This window comes from Lepeophtheirus salmonis, chromosome 7 (genome assembly GCF_016086655.4).
Source record: "Lepeophtheirus salmonis chromosome 7, UVic_Lsal_1.4, whole genome shotgun sequence".
In the NCBI taxonomy this organism is placed as follows: domain Eukaryota; kingdom Metazoa; phylum Arthropoda; class Copepoda; order Siphonostomatoida; family Caligidae; genus Lepeophtheirus; species Lepeophtheirus salmonis.
The window spans coordinates 24,534,574-24,550,091 of record NC_052137.2 but is presented as its reverse complement, the minus strand read 5'-3'; the positions used below and the strand labels follow the sequence as shown (position 1 = coordinate 24,550,091).

Below are 15,518 nucleotides of genomic sequence, written 5' to 3'. Positions count from 1 at the left end.
TTTTAGAGGGCTCAATCCCCCCAAAAAAAAAAAAGAGGCTAGCGACGTCACTGATTCTCATTTGTTGTTCTAGATTTTTTGGCGTAGGGTTGAAAGAACAAATTTATTTTACTTATATGGTTGATAAAAATATATGGGCATTTGATAACAATACTCATAATGAATACGTCAATTTTGGTGAAGCAACAGGCAAAGTAGAACTATGCCTTATTGTTTATCGGAGTATGATTTAATAGTTCTACTTGATCCCTTTTACCCGATACACCACCAAAAATCGACCTAAAGACTCAACGACAAACGATACGTACAATAACATTATATAGTTATACATTGCCTTTTGCTTCATCAAAAATCGATATAATGTCCATAGCTTATTATTAACTGTTGAAGGAGAGTAGATGGATATAATAATCACTTTAGATTTATAGTCAGTTTCTGGATTTTACTAAAAGATGTTAGTATTCTTTTAAAATTAAATTGTTAAAAAAATGAAATTATATTATTAAAAACATCCTATTATTCTTTTACTTATGAGGAGAGAACCTCTTAGTATTGAGTTACTACGTATGAGTGTGCCCCTCAAAAACAAAAACGGTAAGAAACGCCGAGGAAGGGAGTTATCTTCTATATCAGCGTACTTCAAAGTGGGTGCTCCCTGGTCGTGTTAGGAGTCCCCCTAAAATATATATATATATACGTATTTACTATCTAATTTTTAAAAAATCAATAGATTTTTTAACATTTCATATATAAATATACTTGAATACATCTATATATTAAATGTGACTATCTGTGTGCGTGATTGTCCTTCAATCACGGCCAAACCAATGGATGAATTTTGCTGAAATTTTTTTATGTAGCTTCTTATGGCTCCAGAAAAGAGAGCCGAGGGTGTATTTTGGGATATTTGGAGGGTTCCTTGATGTTCAGATAAGGGGCGGTGGAGAAATTTAACTTGCCTAGTGCCCAGCAGTTCACCTTCGAACCCCATGGATAGAATGCAGTATAAAATGTTAGAAGGATCCCTTGGTACCTAAAAACGCGGCGGCAATAGAGTTTAAACTGTATTTTGGCCCAGCACTTCACCTATACAGCCTGAGAGCCGGGGGGGCATTTTTGGATATTAAGAGGTTTCTTTGATGTTCAGGGAAGCAGCTGCGAGGCTGCGAGTTAGGCGTCTGACTCAGAATAAAGCAATTACTTCCTTATCGCGTGAAAAAGAGTGACAATAAGTACTTATACACTCATACTCATAAAACCAACATGAGGATAATTTTACGTTCTTTAATTTTTTGTATTATATAAAGCAGAAGAGTTCTTAATTATTTTTAATTTCTTCATGTCCCGGGCAACGCCGGGCAAGCCTTTTTACAAATGAAAGGAGAAAAAATGTATTTCCTTTTAGATAAATAAATGTATACAATTAACCTTCAAAATCTGTCTCAGTACACATTGTCAATGAAGTATCATGTCAATAGCCCACCGCCAAAATATATATATGATTTCAAAAAGAGCAAGGAATAAGTAATATCCTCATGGATCGTTTTATAAAAACAATATCCCCAAAAGAAATAAGCATGATTTGATTGACTGTAAAATGGAAACTCAGCCATTATCATGCACTTCATTTGAGTTCTCCTGATTTTGGTGTTGGGTTCTTGTATTGCTGTATCGCTTTAGTGGTCAAGGAAATTGTGAAGCAATTAGTAGATCTGCGTTTTATAAGTTAATTGATATAATTTGATTAAACTGACTCCATAATTACTTTTTTGAACGATTATTATTACATTAATGATAGTAATTTATTATATAATATATCACTATCAATATGTATCTAATTAATTTGAAATCTTGTTTCAGATCTTTTTTCCTAATGCCAGGCGGCGGCTGTTGTTTACCAAATCGTCGTAGCGGATATAAAAATGTACCAAAGAACACTACTGTGTCTCTACACTCGTTCCCTCATGATGATTGCTTAACAATTGCCTGGCTTAGAGCGATTCCTATGCAAGCGTGTGGAGTCTAGGCACCTTCTAAGAATTCACTAGTTTGCTCTGTTCATTTTCAAGACGATGATTTTGTTACAAAAAGTCAAGATAAGCTCCGGACGAGTCGAAAAAACAGTTAAAATCGGTGGATCTCATCTCCTATAATGGAGAAATCCTTCATTGTGCAGATGCCTATTCACATCAAGGTCTGTAATAGTGACTTCTAACCTTGTTAATAATTGCATCTATGGTCAAGAATACATAAATTCCTCCAGGTATTTACCGGAATCATCGTATACTTTTGCATATGTATATGAACTATGAAGCTCAATAAAACGACAGAATAATCGACTGAAATATACAGTGAGAAACAGAGAGAGTTCTCATCCACCATCAACTGCTCCTTCATTGAAGTTTTTCAGTATTTTTCTCCTTAAATCCACTCTGCTTCGTCTCTTATTTTGAGGAGTAGGAAACAAAGTCTGAATTCAGCTCCTAATCTAGATAGGTGGGTGAAAACTAACAAAATTTTCAGACTCATAGAGAGAAGGGTTCTCAATTTCATTTATTTATAGTGGGTCGGGTTAAAACATAGAAAAAAAGCTTTTTACAATCATATCCCAAAATTTTAATCGGACCTAACTGAATTCAGTTTTGATTCCTACTCCCCCATGTTTATTTTTGTTAAACAAGTAGAATCATATAATAATTAAATATATCATATTAGAATCCACTTATAAATACTAGTAAAAATAATACCAAGGAAAACACTTAAATTGTAATAATATACACTAGTAAGAAAATAATTACGTAAAATTAAAAAAATTAGTTAAATAGAAAAATTAATGACTCAATTCATTAAAAAAAAACCTGAAGGGATTGATGAAATGTAATTTCATGTCGTTTAGAGTTCTAAATAAATGTGGGATCACAAAGCAATTCCTTGTTGCCATTCCAGGCTAAAACACTATTGTTCATTTTCTTATGTGAAGACGCTTCAATTGTCCTAGAAGGTCACTTCTATTCGTGTGTTCATATATCAAGCTAATTGTACCCCTTATTAAATTTAAAAACTCTTTAATGTTCAATGAGATACCTTGATTATTTAGTTGTCGACCTGAAAATGTTAAAATTACACACATCAAAAGTCTAGATCATTATACTAAGTGTAAGATGATGTTCACATGATGTGAATGCCCAACTCATGTAGCACTTCAGAATAATTACCAAGAGTGTGGACATTTGATGGCAATCCATAAGATCTAAGAACTATATTTCATTGATAAGTGTCCTTGATGTATATAACGCAGAAATATATCAATCACATTCATATCAATTCACTTATAAGGTGGAGTTTGAGATGTATGATCTCTGTGGATAATTATATAACCTGGACACTTTCACTAATTAGTAACTTCTTTAATAGTTGTGAGTCACTTTTGTGACTCGAAAACAAGTGGAAGTTGATTCTAGACTCGCCTCTCTTTTCTGGATAATTTTGTCTGGAAGGCATATTCTATTCTGCTATTGCATATAAATATCTTGTATCAAATCATCTTATATTTATATTATTGAAGTGAAGAGTTACACAAATAAAAATAGAATGGAAAATACAGTGAGGAACACAGAAATTTATCATTCTCTACCCACAAATCCTTCATTGTAACTCTTGTGTTCAATTCTGCTATAGTCAACTCCGCTTCAACTCTTACTTTAAGTAAACTCTTTCCTTGATAAGAGTCCTTAATCACTATAACGAATCACAACTAAATAGTCTTTATCACAAATATCAATTCCATTTCAATTAAACTTTAATTCGTGATGTACTGCAAATATTGACAATAAAACATCTTCAACACTTCAAGCCTCACTTTATATTTCATTAATATTCATAAGACTATTTTGCCTTTGGAAAACTAGTGGAAGATTATTTTAAACTCTTTAAGCTCTTATCTCCATATTTTAGTCTGCAATGCATTATTCATTTATGCTATTAGATATAAATAGTTATTGGGAACTTTTAAGTGACTATGTGCTTTAAAAAAATATAAGTGACTTCTTAAATTTTATTGGTAAATCTTAATGTCGTTGCAATTCCTAAACTTATTGATTTAGGAATCTTCTTCTAAGTAGCTTGTTAATATATTTGAATATTACTCTTGCGAAGATCTATAATCTTAACAAAAATAAATAAACTACTAAATGTGTGCCATACGAGCTAATAATTATAAGTTGTTTGATAGAAGACAATAAAGTTAAAATGTATCAAAAAGTTGAGCTTTTTTGGAGGAAAATTGACGGGACAAGAAGGATGTCAAATAACAAAACTCTGCGTGTGTGCATGTAAAACAACTCGAAAATTATTCAACTAACTTCTAATCAATAAAATTTAGACTAATATAAAATCCTTATTTTATTGTTTTATTCTACAGAGGCAACGAAATAAATCATCTTCATTTGTAATGATATGGAAGGTTGATTGTTCTTATAAATAAATTATTGTTAACTTTAAAAGAAAAAAAAAAGTATTGCCCCCATCCTGCAACGTTAAAAAAAGCGCGAGTCTTCCATGAGTTCAGAATTCCGTGGTCAGTCGACCCCTGATGAATCCGGTCAATGGCGGTTACCAACAGTACTAGTGAATCATAAATAATTTAAAAACCCCATTGATGCTTCTGCTGTAGTAGACACTACGGAGAAGTAGTGTTTAAAATTTGATGATCAAAGGTAGCTTCCATTGGCCATTACATTTCAAATTAGCAATAATCTGGTGAATAGTTACGTTTAATAATGACGTCATTGATCTTGTTATGGAAGTCCTTGGTTTATTATATGAAATTAAGCTCGCCAAAATAAATCCTGACTCAAATGAATGAACTCTTCCATTTATGACTACTTAAGCTCAAAATAAACAGATCTACTGGAGATTTAATTGGAAATTCAAATTTATTTCATATAAGTGAAAATACAGAATTAATTCGGCATATTGGTTTATATAGGAATATGGTGAGGAGAAAATAGCTCTCCTAGGTACAAAGTAATATAGCACAACTAACAACAAAAAAAATAAATAAATCCAACAATGGATAAGTTAAGATACTTGTTGAAAATAGAATGAGTCTATTTGTTTACACTTAATTTACACATGACACTCATCAAAAAGGCACAGTAAAAAGGCATGTCTAAAAAGACAAAAGAAAAAAAAAAGATTTCTTTAAAATGATTTAGGAAGAAATCTATTGAAAGAACTAATAAATAAAATGAATCAATTTGTCAAACGAAAAGAAAGGAATATCCCATTCAGGATTTTTGGTCTTCATTTCCTTGGTACTTAGCGTCATCATTTTTGTGATAAAATATATTTTTTCCACTTCTTTCTACTTCCTTATATTTGTAGTACTCTTAAAAGAATATTTTTGTAAACTTTAAAAAAATTTGTACATAAGTATTTCTATTTTTTGTATCTTTATCCTAGTATCAGTATCAGGAAGGACGAACATGAGGGAACTACTTCGCGAGAAGCAAGGTGTGCTGTCCCCCACCAGAAGCCAAAATAACTTTACGACTCTCCAATTGTTTTCCCTTAACAGGTTCTGGACTCCATGAGTCCTCGTCATCATCATGAGCTAACTGTCCATTCGTACCCATTCCCCAACTAAAGCATTCTCCCGATTCAGTAACTGCAAAACTGACTGTTGTACCACAAGACACATCAACAATATTCTTATCAGCGAGTCCGCTAATTAATGTTGGAATAGCAGCGTCCTTTGACGACTTGCCAAGACCCAGTCTTCCATAGTCGTTCCGCCCTAAAGCGTATACCTATTGATGGTTGAATGGTAGAATAAAAGGGATAAACCAACTAAAAACGCAGATAAATACCTTTCCTTTATGATCTAGCGCAAGGGTATGATGCTGACCAAGAGCGATCTGCCTCCATTTGTTGTCACTGAAGGAATCAGATTTAACAAGGCTGAAAATGGTTTGCTCCATAACATTTTTGACACCAAGTTGATTATAATTGTTAAGGCCACAGACTAAAATATCATCATCCTCTGTAAGAGCAAATGTGTTGTAGGAGCCAGCCCATACGTCCTTATAGGCTAATTTACGTTTCCTGGAATGAATTTTATCCGGTTGAAGGAGTAGTGTTAGTCCTCGTCGCCCACCACGAGCTGAAAAACGTTCTCCAACGCGGCCAAGTTGCCCTTGTTCTGCGCAGCCCACTGTATATACAGCACCACATGTGGATAAAAGCGCAACATGATCCGTACCTAAGGAAGTTAATAGATTTAGTATTAGTGTATATCTCATGTCAGAGGGAAGGACAAAAGAAATTACCCGATGAGATCTTCTTAATTTGAAGGTGATGAGCGAGTGGAACGGGCAATTTCTCCATTTTCCCGGAAGGAGTAAGTCCGAAACTGCCAGAGCTATCCCTGAAAGTGCCCCAGTAAAAGGCTTTTCCCTCCTCAGTGAGACACACGGAGTGCGAGTCTCCAGCGGAGATCATCACCACCTTGTGTGGAATGTCCACCTTTCCGGGAATGGCCCCATCCTCCTCAGAGAGAGTCTCTCTGCCCAAGGAGCCTTCATCGTTGCACCCGAAGCTGTAAACAACGCCGCTCTTGGTGAGGCAAAGGGAGTGCATCCCCCCCGCCACTATCTCCACCACATCCGTCAAATTCTTCACCATCCCTGGCTTGGACCTCTCCAAAACATCTTCCCCTAGCCCCAACTGCCCAGTGTCTCCTTGCCCCACAGATAAACACACACCTCCGTTGCTATTGCGAAACTCCAGCTTCAGTTTTTTGGGGGCAGTGGATCCTTCAAGTCCCTTTGTAGTATTCACGGTTCGTCCCCGCTTCGTCAAATTTCCCAATCCATTTTCTTTAAGAGCGGGATTCGTTGCAGGCCGCTTACGGGATTTCTTCCCTTCAGCCACAACTGTTGCTGCTGCACGAGGAGCTCGTCCCATTCCAAAACTATCGCTAATCCGGAGATAAACTGTGTAGGATCAGCAATCCTTTTCTGTTGTGAGTTTTCTTTACTCAACTCGCAATTTTCTCTTTCCTTTTAGTTTGTCGGTCACGCTTTTCTTTTCACTCTCGAGCCGTACTCTACTCAGCTCACCACTGTGGATATAACTGAAACTTATTTCATCAAACAAACCGTTGCTCTCTTTCAAAAAGGGAGTGTGTTTGCTTGCGTGCGTGCGTACGCGCGTGTTATATTTACTAGCTAGCTGGCCGTAGGTAGTGCTTTCCTCTTAGTGGAGCATCTGTATTTCTAATCGCTTGTCATTGGTTCAACATTGCAAAGTCTTTTCCCACTCGTAAAATTGGCGCCAAAACTTGGATTCTCTCAATTTAAACCTCCTTTAAATTGAATAGGTTTAATATGGCCCATATTATATGGGTATACGAAGAGGTGATAGCTACTGACAACCGAGTAACATTTGTTAGAATAGAATTTCCTAATATAAAGCGTTTTTCTTTATACGAGTAGAAATAAGTCTAATTTCCTAACAGTCACTCGATCATTTATAAATGTGTATAACTAATAAGTATGCATAATATTTTTATAGCATGATCCAAGATGCAATAACTAGTAATTAAATTAGTAATAATTAATAAATCTGTACAACTTGTATTATTTGGATTTATATAAGAATTCTCAACGTTGTGCGATTTGCAATTATTGCATTTCTTTTAGTATGAACTATGAGTTTGTAGGGAAGCATAAGATAATTGTATTATTTTCATATTCGAGAATACTTGTGGTACAAACCTTAGTTATCCTAATAGCTAAGTGTTTATTCTCAAAGCTGAACTATTGATTATTTACCTTTTTAAAAGATGCAACACTGTATAATGATCATAGTATTTTCTTCAATACCCACACTGAGAATCAATTTCTGTTAACGCTACTTTTATGAACCAAAGACGAGCCAAGTTTCTGCATCTAAAAAATGTTTTTTTTTTGTTTTTGTACGAATTAACTAGCGTAAAACTCTTTTAAGGTGGATTCCAAGGGACTTGCAAAATCTGTCCGCTATCAAATAAATCCCCCTTCACAAATTGATTATTATAAAATGTATAACTAATAAATGTCCGGGATAAACGAATATCCGTATTTAGCGTATACCGGCTTCAGCTGTATTTAACTTAATGATTAAGGAGAACATAAATTTATATATAGAATGGTATTAATTTTGTTTAGGAACTTTTCATCCCCTGCCGAGGAAATCAATCCACACAAACACAAAATCTCCCGCGTATTATTGTAAGCAAGGAAGGATTATGTAGTATATTTAGGGAATATTAACTGTCTATAAATAATTAAAACAATGATTTAATGAAGTCATAATAATCCTTTCAAGAAGCTAGGGCTTAGACTAGGAAATTCTTCAAAAACCTCTCTTTCAAGTCGACGTTTTGTTTCCTTTAAATCATTTTCTTCACTTAAAAGTAGATTGTAGGACTGCACTAATTGTCCGAGTCTCTTGTTATGAGAAGATTTCAGCTTTTTCTCTAACAAGGACACTTCTTTCCTAAGGAACGCTACCTCTTCCTCCCCTTCATTTCCAAATAAACGATGGTAAAAGGTCTGAGGCAATACCACGAATCTATACATTAATATAAGTTAAACACTGAAGGATTCTATGGTAATCATAAATACATACCTATAGCGAAATACTTCTACAAATTCAAGCATGAAGTCATACACCTCATCCAAACTGCTCGGATTAAAGTAAGGCACTTGATTGGGGAATTTAAAGGAAGATGAAGCATGAGACAACAAACTTAATACAATTATCATTCCAAACATCCTCTTGGCTCTAATTTTCCTTCCTATATTTATCCAGAATCAGAACAATCCCACTCCGCGTATTGTGCGTTTTTATGTGACGTCAGCATTGTTAATATCGGCCATTCTGGGGGTCTAAACAACCTAGTTTTATAACAATCAAAGCCCTTGTTTTATTTATATTAAGGGAAATAGTGAACTATTGGAAGACAAAATGGGACCAAGAAATAAAAGAACATAAACCTTACTCTCTATCAAAAATCTATCCCACTATAACTTAGTTAAATTATTATATATCTTACGAAAATATATTAGACATATGTTATTACATCGTTAAATAGTCTTATTTCCATATTGTAGATACAAATTAACTATTACAATGGAAAAAATAAGATATTTTTCACTAATTATCCCATTTTTCTTGTGCCCAATCCATCAAAGAAAAAAAGGGTAGAAATTTAGACATTTTATAGGGGGTTTCAGTACATAATACTGCTTTTTCATTGGTATTATTAACTTATGTTCAATGCAGTTGCTATTCCTTTTTTTTATTATTATTCATGAAGCCATTTTATGAAGTTTAATCAACATTTATTGGAAATGTGTTCATTTCATGTTGTAAAAATATCAAATTGGAGCCCCCAAAATGGCATTTCCTTCAATTATGATGTAATTTATGCCGTTAATGAAAACGTAGGTACTATAAAATAATTATTACTTCAAGAAGATAAATTTTCTTTCTCTTTTGTCAATTACAATTTTTACAAACTGTCAATATGAATAAATTCATACACTACATTCCATTCCATTAGTCTTCAGAACCTTTGTCAAAGCTTTTAAAAACTCCCAAATATAGAATTATTTGAAAGCCACCCTGAGAAAATTGGCATATGGCCAAGGAGGATCCACCGTCCACTTACTAAAAATAATTAATAAATGAGAGTGCATCTGTTAGTGTTAGTCAACTACTACCAAAAATGAAAGTTTGATATATATTTGCATTTGGAGGGGTGCTGCTTGGTATAGGTGGAGTTTGCAGGATGGCCAGGGGCAAGTTCCCTTCTGACTTTAGAATTTAAATACATAAATTGTGTTACCCTCCTCCTTTACTTCTTGGCCATTAATTATGAAGAAATGAAAAATAATTAAGTTCCCTGCAATACTAAAAATATAATGAACTTCCTCCCCTAGAAACAATTTAATATGATTTGCATTGACACATTGATTCTATTACATTTACAGCATGTCTCATACTCGTGAATATCAACAACTATATTTATATATGAGCTACAATTACTTCACTTGAACGAAGAGTGGAATGCTTTTGAAAATTAATTTTAATAATTAAATTAACAAGTCCTTCTATTGACGAAAGTCAATATTTAATTAAATTTACATAACGTTTAAAAACATCTTTCGAAGCGACAAAAAGTGAATGTACGCGATAAATAATTATGTATTATAAACTTTTCGTGTAATGAAAGTCGACTCTTCCGGTTATTTTCATTTATAAGTCTAACAACATGGTCCTTGGATCTTCTACAGCCTTCTTGACGGTTTTTAAAAATGTTACTGCCTCACGTCCATCGATCAGGCGATGATCGTAAGTCAAAGCAATGTACATCATTGGCCGAATGACAATCTAGAGAGTAGAAGTAGATGAATTATTCTTGCAATGACATTTTTTGTATGTAAAAAAACCACCATTAACTTACCTGTCCATTTCGAACAACAGGTCTTTCGAAAGACCCATGCATTCCCAATATGGCTGATTGGGGAGGATTGATAATGGGAGTACCGAAGAGTGAACCAAAAACTCCACCATTCGAGATGGTGAATGTACCACCTTCCATATCTTCCATTGCTATTTGGTTATTTTTGGCCTTATCCCCAAGTGCGGCTATTCCTTTCTCAATATCTGCATAATTCATATCTTGAACATTTCTGAGAACAGGAACAACAAGACCCTAAAAAACACTTATTATTTTTATTGATATTCTGAGCATGCATAATTATTTTTATTAATTACCTTAGGAGTAGCAACTGCGACGGATACATCTACATAATCTCTATAAATGATTTCGTTTCCCTCAATGACAGCATTGACTGTAGGTTGCTGGCATAAGGCATAGGCGGATGCTTTAACAAAAGCAGACATGAAACCTAACTTGAATCCATGTCGCTTAATAAAGGCATCCTGGTTCTCTTTCCTCAGTTGCATCAGTGCACTATTTACATTTATACAAAGTGAAATGAATGGAGGGAACATGAATAAATATGAATGAGTAATTACCTCATGTCCAATTCATTGAATGTAGTTAACATGGCATTTGTGTTTTGAGCCTCCTTAAGACGTTGAGCAATCTTTAGACGCATTCGATTAATCTTAACACGATGTTCTGAGCGAGTTCCAGCGATTTCTGTAGTGGGATCCGCAGGAGGGAGTTTTACAATGGGAGAAGCACCAGATGCATGAGTTGGTGGTGGTTGTATAGATTTCGCATGTCGAATTGCAGCCACAGGGATTTTATCCATTGGCGCTGAAGGAATGGGTGGCGGAGTGGATGGGATGGATGTGGGGATGGGATCCGTTTTAGCGGTAGGAGGTGGTGGAGGAGGGGCTGCCGCTACGGGTGGGGCTGCTGCCACGGGTGGAGCAGCTGTTTGAGGCTCTGCTTTAGAGGGAGTTGGAGCTCCAGCACCAACTTTAATCTTAAGTAACTCTGTTCCAGGACTCACTGTGGCACCATCTTCCACTAGGAGACTCTCAATGATTCCTTGGGAAGGAGAAGGGACGGGAACTGAGGTTTTATCCGTTTCGATCTCACAAATGATTTCGTCTACGGCCACCTCGTCTCCTTGGGCCTTTTCCCATCGAATGTCACCCTCTGTGATGGATTCGGCAAATGCAGGACAAACAACGACCTTGATCTCATTCCTCAGGAATGAACTCGTCTTCAATCCTCTCACCTCTGCAACTGTAGCTGGGTAGAATTGGGGAACAGGGCGACGAGTCCCAATCCAAAGGGAACGCTGAGTCCGTGATGCGAGAGCCACTCGGAGAGCCCTTCTGAATAAAATCCTTCCCGTCATTTTCAGGGGCTTTACTGACTTCAAGACTCAATTCCTAAAAACGAATTCACTTGACGTATAGATGTCTCGCTCGCTTAACAAACACCCAGCTGACACTCACGACAGACAACCACCCCTATGTTCCTATCTTGTAACTAGCAGTTCTCAATAACTTATTTATTTTTCTGTATTCATTCGATCCACTCTCTCATTCCTTAGTAATAACTTTTTCCGTATGCAACTATATTAGTATATAAATGTGTACTAAACTTTATTCAAATACGTGGCATAAAATTTTATCTTATTTGTACGTACATACACTCATTCCTCTACCCAATTTTGACGTCAAACATGTCATACTCATACTCAAACAATAGCTGTTAAAAACATGCATAGCTAGCGACCTCATTGAATTTGATGATCAGCTGAGCAAGAAGAAAATGTTAAATGATAACATTTGAGAGAAATAGAGATGTATTCTGCATATTTCAAGAGATCGAATTGATTCTATAGATAAAGGGTCACTATATGATTATGGTAAAAAGGCTGAGAACAAAATTGATGGCATAATATCGTTGTGTATATAATTATTGTGAGACAAAATTGCTGTGGGTAATATCATCGCTGTGAACAATAGGATTGTGGGAAATGTCATTGTAAGACATGATTATCGTATGCTATTTATATTTTATTTGGACGACAAAACTATTGAATGATGATTAAACTTGCCATGAAAGACCAACAGGTGAAGTGCTGGCCTCAAAGTAGTTTAAACTCCACAGCCGCCGCGCTTCCAAGCATCAAGGATCCATTCTTATTGTTATATTTGCATCTTATTCATGTAGATTCTTAATAATATTCACGGGTATTCGTCACCAACGTAAGTTCTTCCATAATATCTTTAATTCTCACTTTTAGTTATTCTATATTTTAGTCTTCTTTTATCCTTTAACAAATACGCTATACGTCCGTATTAATTCCCCGTCTACAAATCATTCCTTTCCATTCTGTGACTCTCATTTACTCGGTTACTCCTTGGTGTTTTGGTGACGAGAATAGAATAACTATTTAATTACATTCAGGTAAACACCACACTAATATGCTATTATTCACCATGGGATGTGTAAATATACTGCTGGACCCCGAGATAAGTCAAATTCAACAGTTGCGGCTTCTTTGAGCATAAAAAAACACTTCTAATATCCAAAAATATACCACTCCATTCAGATTGAACTGGTGAAGTGCTGGGCCCCAAGGTTGTTTAAATCCTACTGTGTTCGCATTTATAAGGACCAAAGACCCATTCTAATATATTATAATACACCCACAGGCTGTGTATATGAGCTGCTGGGCGACCAAACAGGTTAAACTCTTTGGCTGCCGCTTCCTTAAGTATATAAAAAAAACCTCCTATTATCCAAAAATACACTACAGGCCTCTGGTTGAACAGGTCAAGGTTAATAGAAATACATTTATACTATAACGCTTGTATGGCGGATGTTTGACTTCCACCACTCTTTTAATATTGACGTCATAGTAGATGAGTAGTTGCGTGTATCGTCAAAGCCACTTTTGGGGTTTATTTGCGGTGTGGTCAACTGTTCCACCTTGTTGGAACACCCAGGGATAATTGCCAACAATGGATTTGATCCATGGGAGAACTTCGGTGTATTGAATTATGACGTACTCATCAGCCTTCAGCCTGTATCCTAAAGGGAACCACACAGGATTCATGGGCTTCCTATTCGACGCAACCAGCCCTAACATAATAACTGAAGCAGGGTGTTTGGTGGTGGAGACATATCGGTGCTCCTTTGCTACATCCCCAAATGTCACTACTCGAGCATACTGCTTGATAAAGACAATGTCAAATTAAAGATCTTCTCATAAGAAAAGATCACAATGAGTTCATTGGTTCCCTTGATTTGGTTCAAGATCATTTTTGTACGCTCCACACGGACTTTTCTCTGCTGTTCTGTCAACAAAGGCCGCGGAATCTGACGCAGAGATTCTCCTGCCTTTTTTAGAGCTCTGAACACTGCTGATGGGGACTTATTCATCCTCCTGCCCATGTCAGCAATTGAGGAATTGGACTTTTCTTGAAGCCCGAGATCAGGTGGTTGACAGCCATAGAGGGTTTCCTCCCTGCTCCTGGAGAGTTTCTGAGGTCATCTATGAGCTTCAAACACATGAAAATATTGTAAATCGTCTACCTTGAAGCCCCAGTCTGCCCCATATAGCCTTCTGGGACAATCCCTTGTGGAGGAGCGCTGGGATATCAATCCTCTTCTCATACTGTGTGCTCATGGTTGCAACTAGGACAATTTTTTTCTAAGCAATCGACAGCTAATTATGTTTTCTACAACATTGCTCATTCGGAACTTTGTAAAAAAAGACTCTTAACCTCTCAAAATGTGCATAATAGAGAGAGTAAATAATCACGGTTGGTCTGGTAAATATCAAATACAGACGCCATATTTTAGAAATACAAATGTATGTAGAGCTACGCTTTTAATAAAATATTAATAAGCAATATCATATTACAGTTTCGAATAAAATACCATGTAGGATTTTAATATTATTAAATCTATTCAATATATAATTCATTTTAAAAAATGTGGAGATATGCCAATCATACTCTGGGAGAACTAAAGAGATAAATAGCAATTGGTATGATTGACTTATTTGGATAACTACCATATAATTTCAGGCTCTTTTTTTGGTGAAGGTTGGGTGATATAATAAAGGTAACGACATGACAACTGATAAAACATAAGGAATAGAGAGAAAATTGAATGAAAAAGCTTTGGTTTAAATTGATTTATAAACGCATAATAAAATAAATATATTACAATTTTCTCTTTTTAAATAATAAAAAAATATCATAAGAGGCAGCTGACATTAACTAGGGTCTTGATTCAGTAGTACCAAATGTATCGCTCCTCCCTTATACCCTACTCTTTTTTTCCTAGGTACAAAAATGACAACTCTACCTATAATTTATTCTCATTTATCATGTTCTTCATTTTTATTCTTATCACTTAAAGTACGTGGGTCGTTTTTTAGCCTTTTAAAAATCGTAACCCAATCTGACCCATAACAAAAAATTAAAATTAAATAGTAAGTGATGGATAGACTTAGGATTTCTGAGCGATCGCTTAATCGCTCAAAAACTGCTCATTTTGTTCTTTTTGATTTGAAAATGGCTCATTTTTCTATACTGTTATGAAATAAATATGGAAAGTTGGGATTCCAATTAGATTACACAACAGCTTTTGATGATTATTTGTTGATATTTTTTATGAGACATCTACCTGCCAAAACCCTCCTTCATAAGGCTCTCTTTTTTGAGGTAAAATATGTGTATGATGAATTAAAGGCTATGATTACATGATCGGATATGTGATTAGACAACAGTCAATTAGAAGAAGGATAAATGTGGAACTCTTGAATCTTGAAACAAATGAGAATTACTTTTGCGCCAAATTACGAAATCATGTTCATCCATTTATGCAAAAGGTTGGACGGAATATCAGTGGTGGTGATGATGAGATGCACCCATCTAACAAGACTCCTGAATATCTCACAAACTTCAAATTTCCTAAAACTACCAATATTAATAATAAGTCTAGTGATGAACAATCTAAT

General features: G+C 35.4%; 2 protein-coding genes and 1 long non-coding RNA gene across 4 annotated transcripts; 1 reads left to right on the top strand and 2 right to left on the bottom strand.

Annotated features, from left to right (window-relative positions):
* Positions 1–4,915: 4,915 nt before the first annotated feature.
* Rcc1 (Regulator of chromosome condensation 1) lies at positions 4,916–7,138 on the bottom strand. The gene is made up of 3 exons (XM_040716328.2): positions 6,330–7,138; positions 5,871–6,262; positions 4,916–5,810 (listed from the first exon to the last, which is right to left on the bottom strand). The coding sequence occupies exons 1-3, from the start codon at positions 6,964–6,966 to the stop codon at positions 5,496–5,498; spliced, it is 1,344 nt and encodes a 447-aa protein (XP_040572262.1). The 5' UTR covers positions 6,967–7,138; the 3' UTR covers positions 4,916–5,495.
* A 3,009-nt stretch (positions 7,139–10,147) lies between these two features.
* Positions 10,148–12,249, bottom strand: LOC121121256 (dihydrolipoyllysine-residue succinyltransferase component of 2-oxoglutarate dehydrogenase complex, mitochondrial). Of its 2 annotated transcripts, XM_071890068.1 has the most exons (5): positions 12,186–12,249; positions 11,092–12,111; positions 10,828–11,026; positions 10,514–10,765; positions 10,148–10,440 (listed from the first exon to the last, which is right to left on the bottom strand). In XM_071890068.1, exons 2-5 carry the CDS (start codon positions 11,889–11,891, stop codon positions 10,306–10,308), a joined length of 1,386 nt encoding a protein of 461 aa, XP_071746169.1. In that variant the 5' UTR covers positions 11,892–12,111; positions 12,186–12,249; the 3' UTR covers positions 10,148–10,305. The 2 variants fall into 2 exon arrangements, with proteins under 2 accessions (XP_071746169.1, XP_040572086.1); XM_040716152.2 differs by lacking the exon at positions 12,186–12,249 and having other exon boundaries at positions 11,092–12,136.
* A 366-nt stretch (positions 12,250–12,615) lies between these two features.
* LOC139905997 (uncharacterized) lies at positions 12,616–12,906 on the top strand. Its single transcript, XR_011781189.1, has 2 exons — positions 12,616–12,750; positions 12,805–12,906. It is a non-coding gene; the product is annotated as an uncharacterized lncRNA (long non-coding RNA).
* The last annotated feature ends 2,612 nt before the right edge of the window (positions 12,907–15,518 follow it).

Excerpts from the sequence above, each read along its gene's own strand:
- Rcc1 (XM_040716328.2), bottom strand. The coding sequence starts at position 6,966 with ATGGGACGAGCTCCTCGTGCAGCAGCAACAGTTGTGGCTGAAGGGAAG. Across the intron at positions 6,263-6,329 it reads AATTAAGAAGATCTCATCGG|GTACGGATCATGTTGCGCTT; the intron begins GTAATTTCTTTT and ends TAACTTCCTTAG. Across the intron at positions 5,811-5,870 it reads CGCTAGATCATAAAGGAAAG|GTATACGCTTTAGGGCGGAA; the intron begins GTATTTATCTGC and ends AACCATCAATAG.
- LOC121121256 (XM_071890068.1), bottom strand. The coding sequence starts at position 11,891 with ATGACGGGAAGGATTTTATTCAGAAGGGCTCTCCGAGTGGCTCTCGCA. Across the intron at positions 11,027-11,091 it reads TTCAATGAATTGGACATGAG|TGCACTGATGCAACTGAGGA; the intron begins GTAATTACTCAT and ends AAATGTAAATAG. Across the intron at positions 10,766-10,827 it reads TCGCAGTTGCTACTCCTAAG|GGTCTTGTTGTTCCTGTTCT; the intron begins GTAATTAATAAA and ends AGTGTTTTTTAG.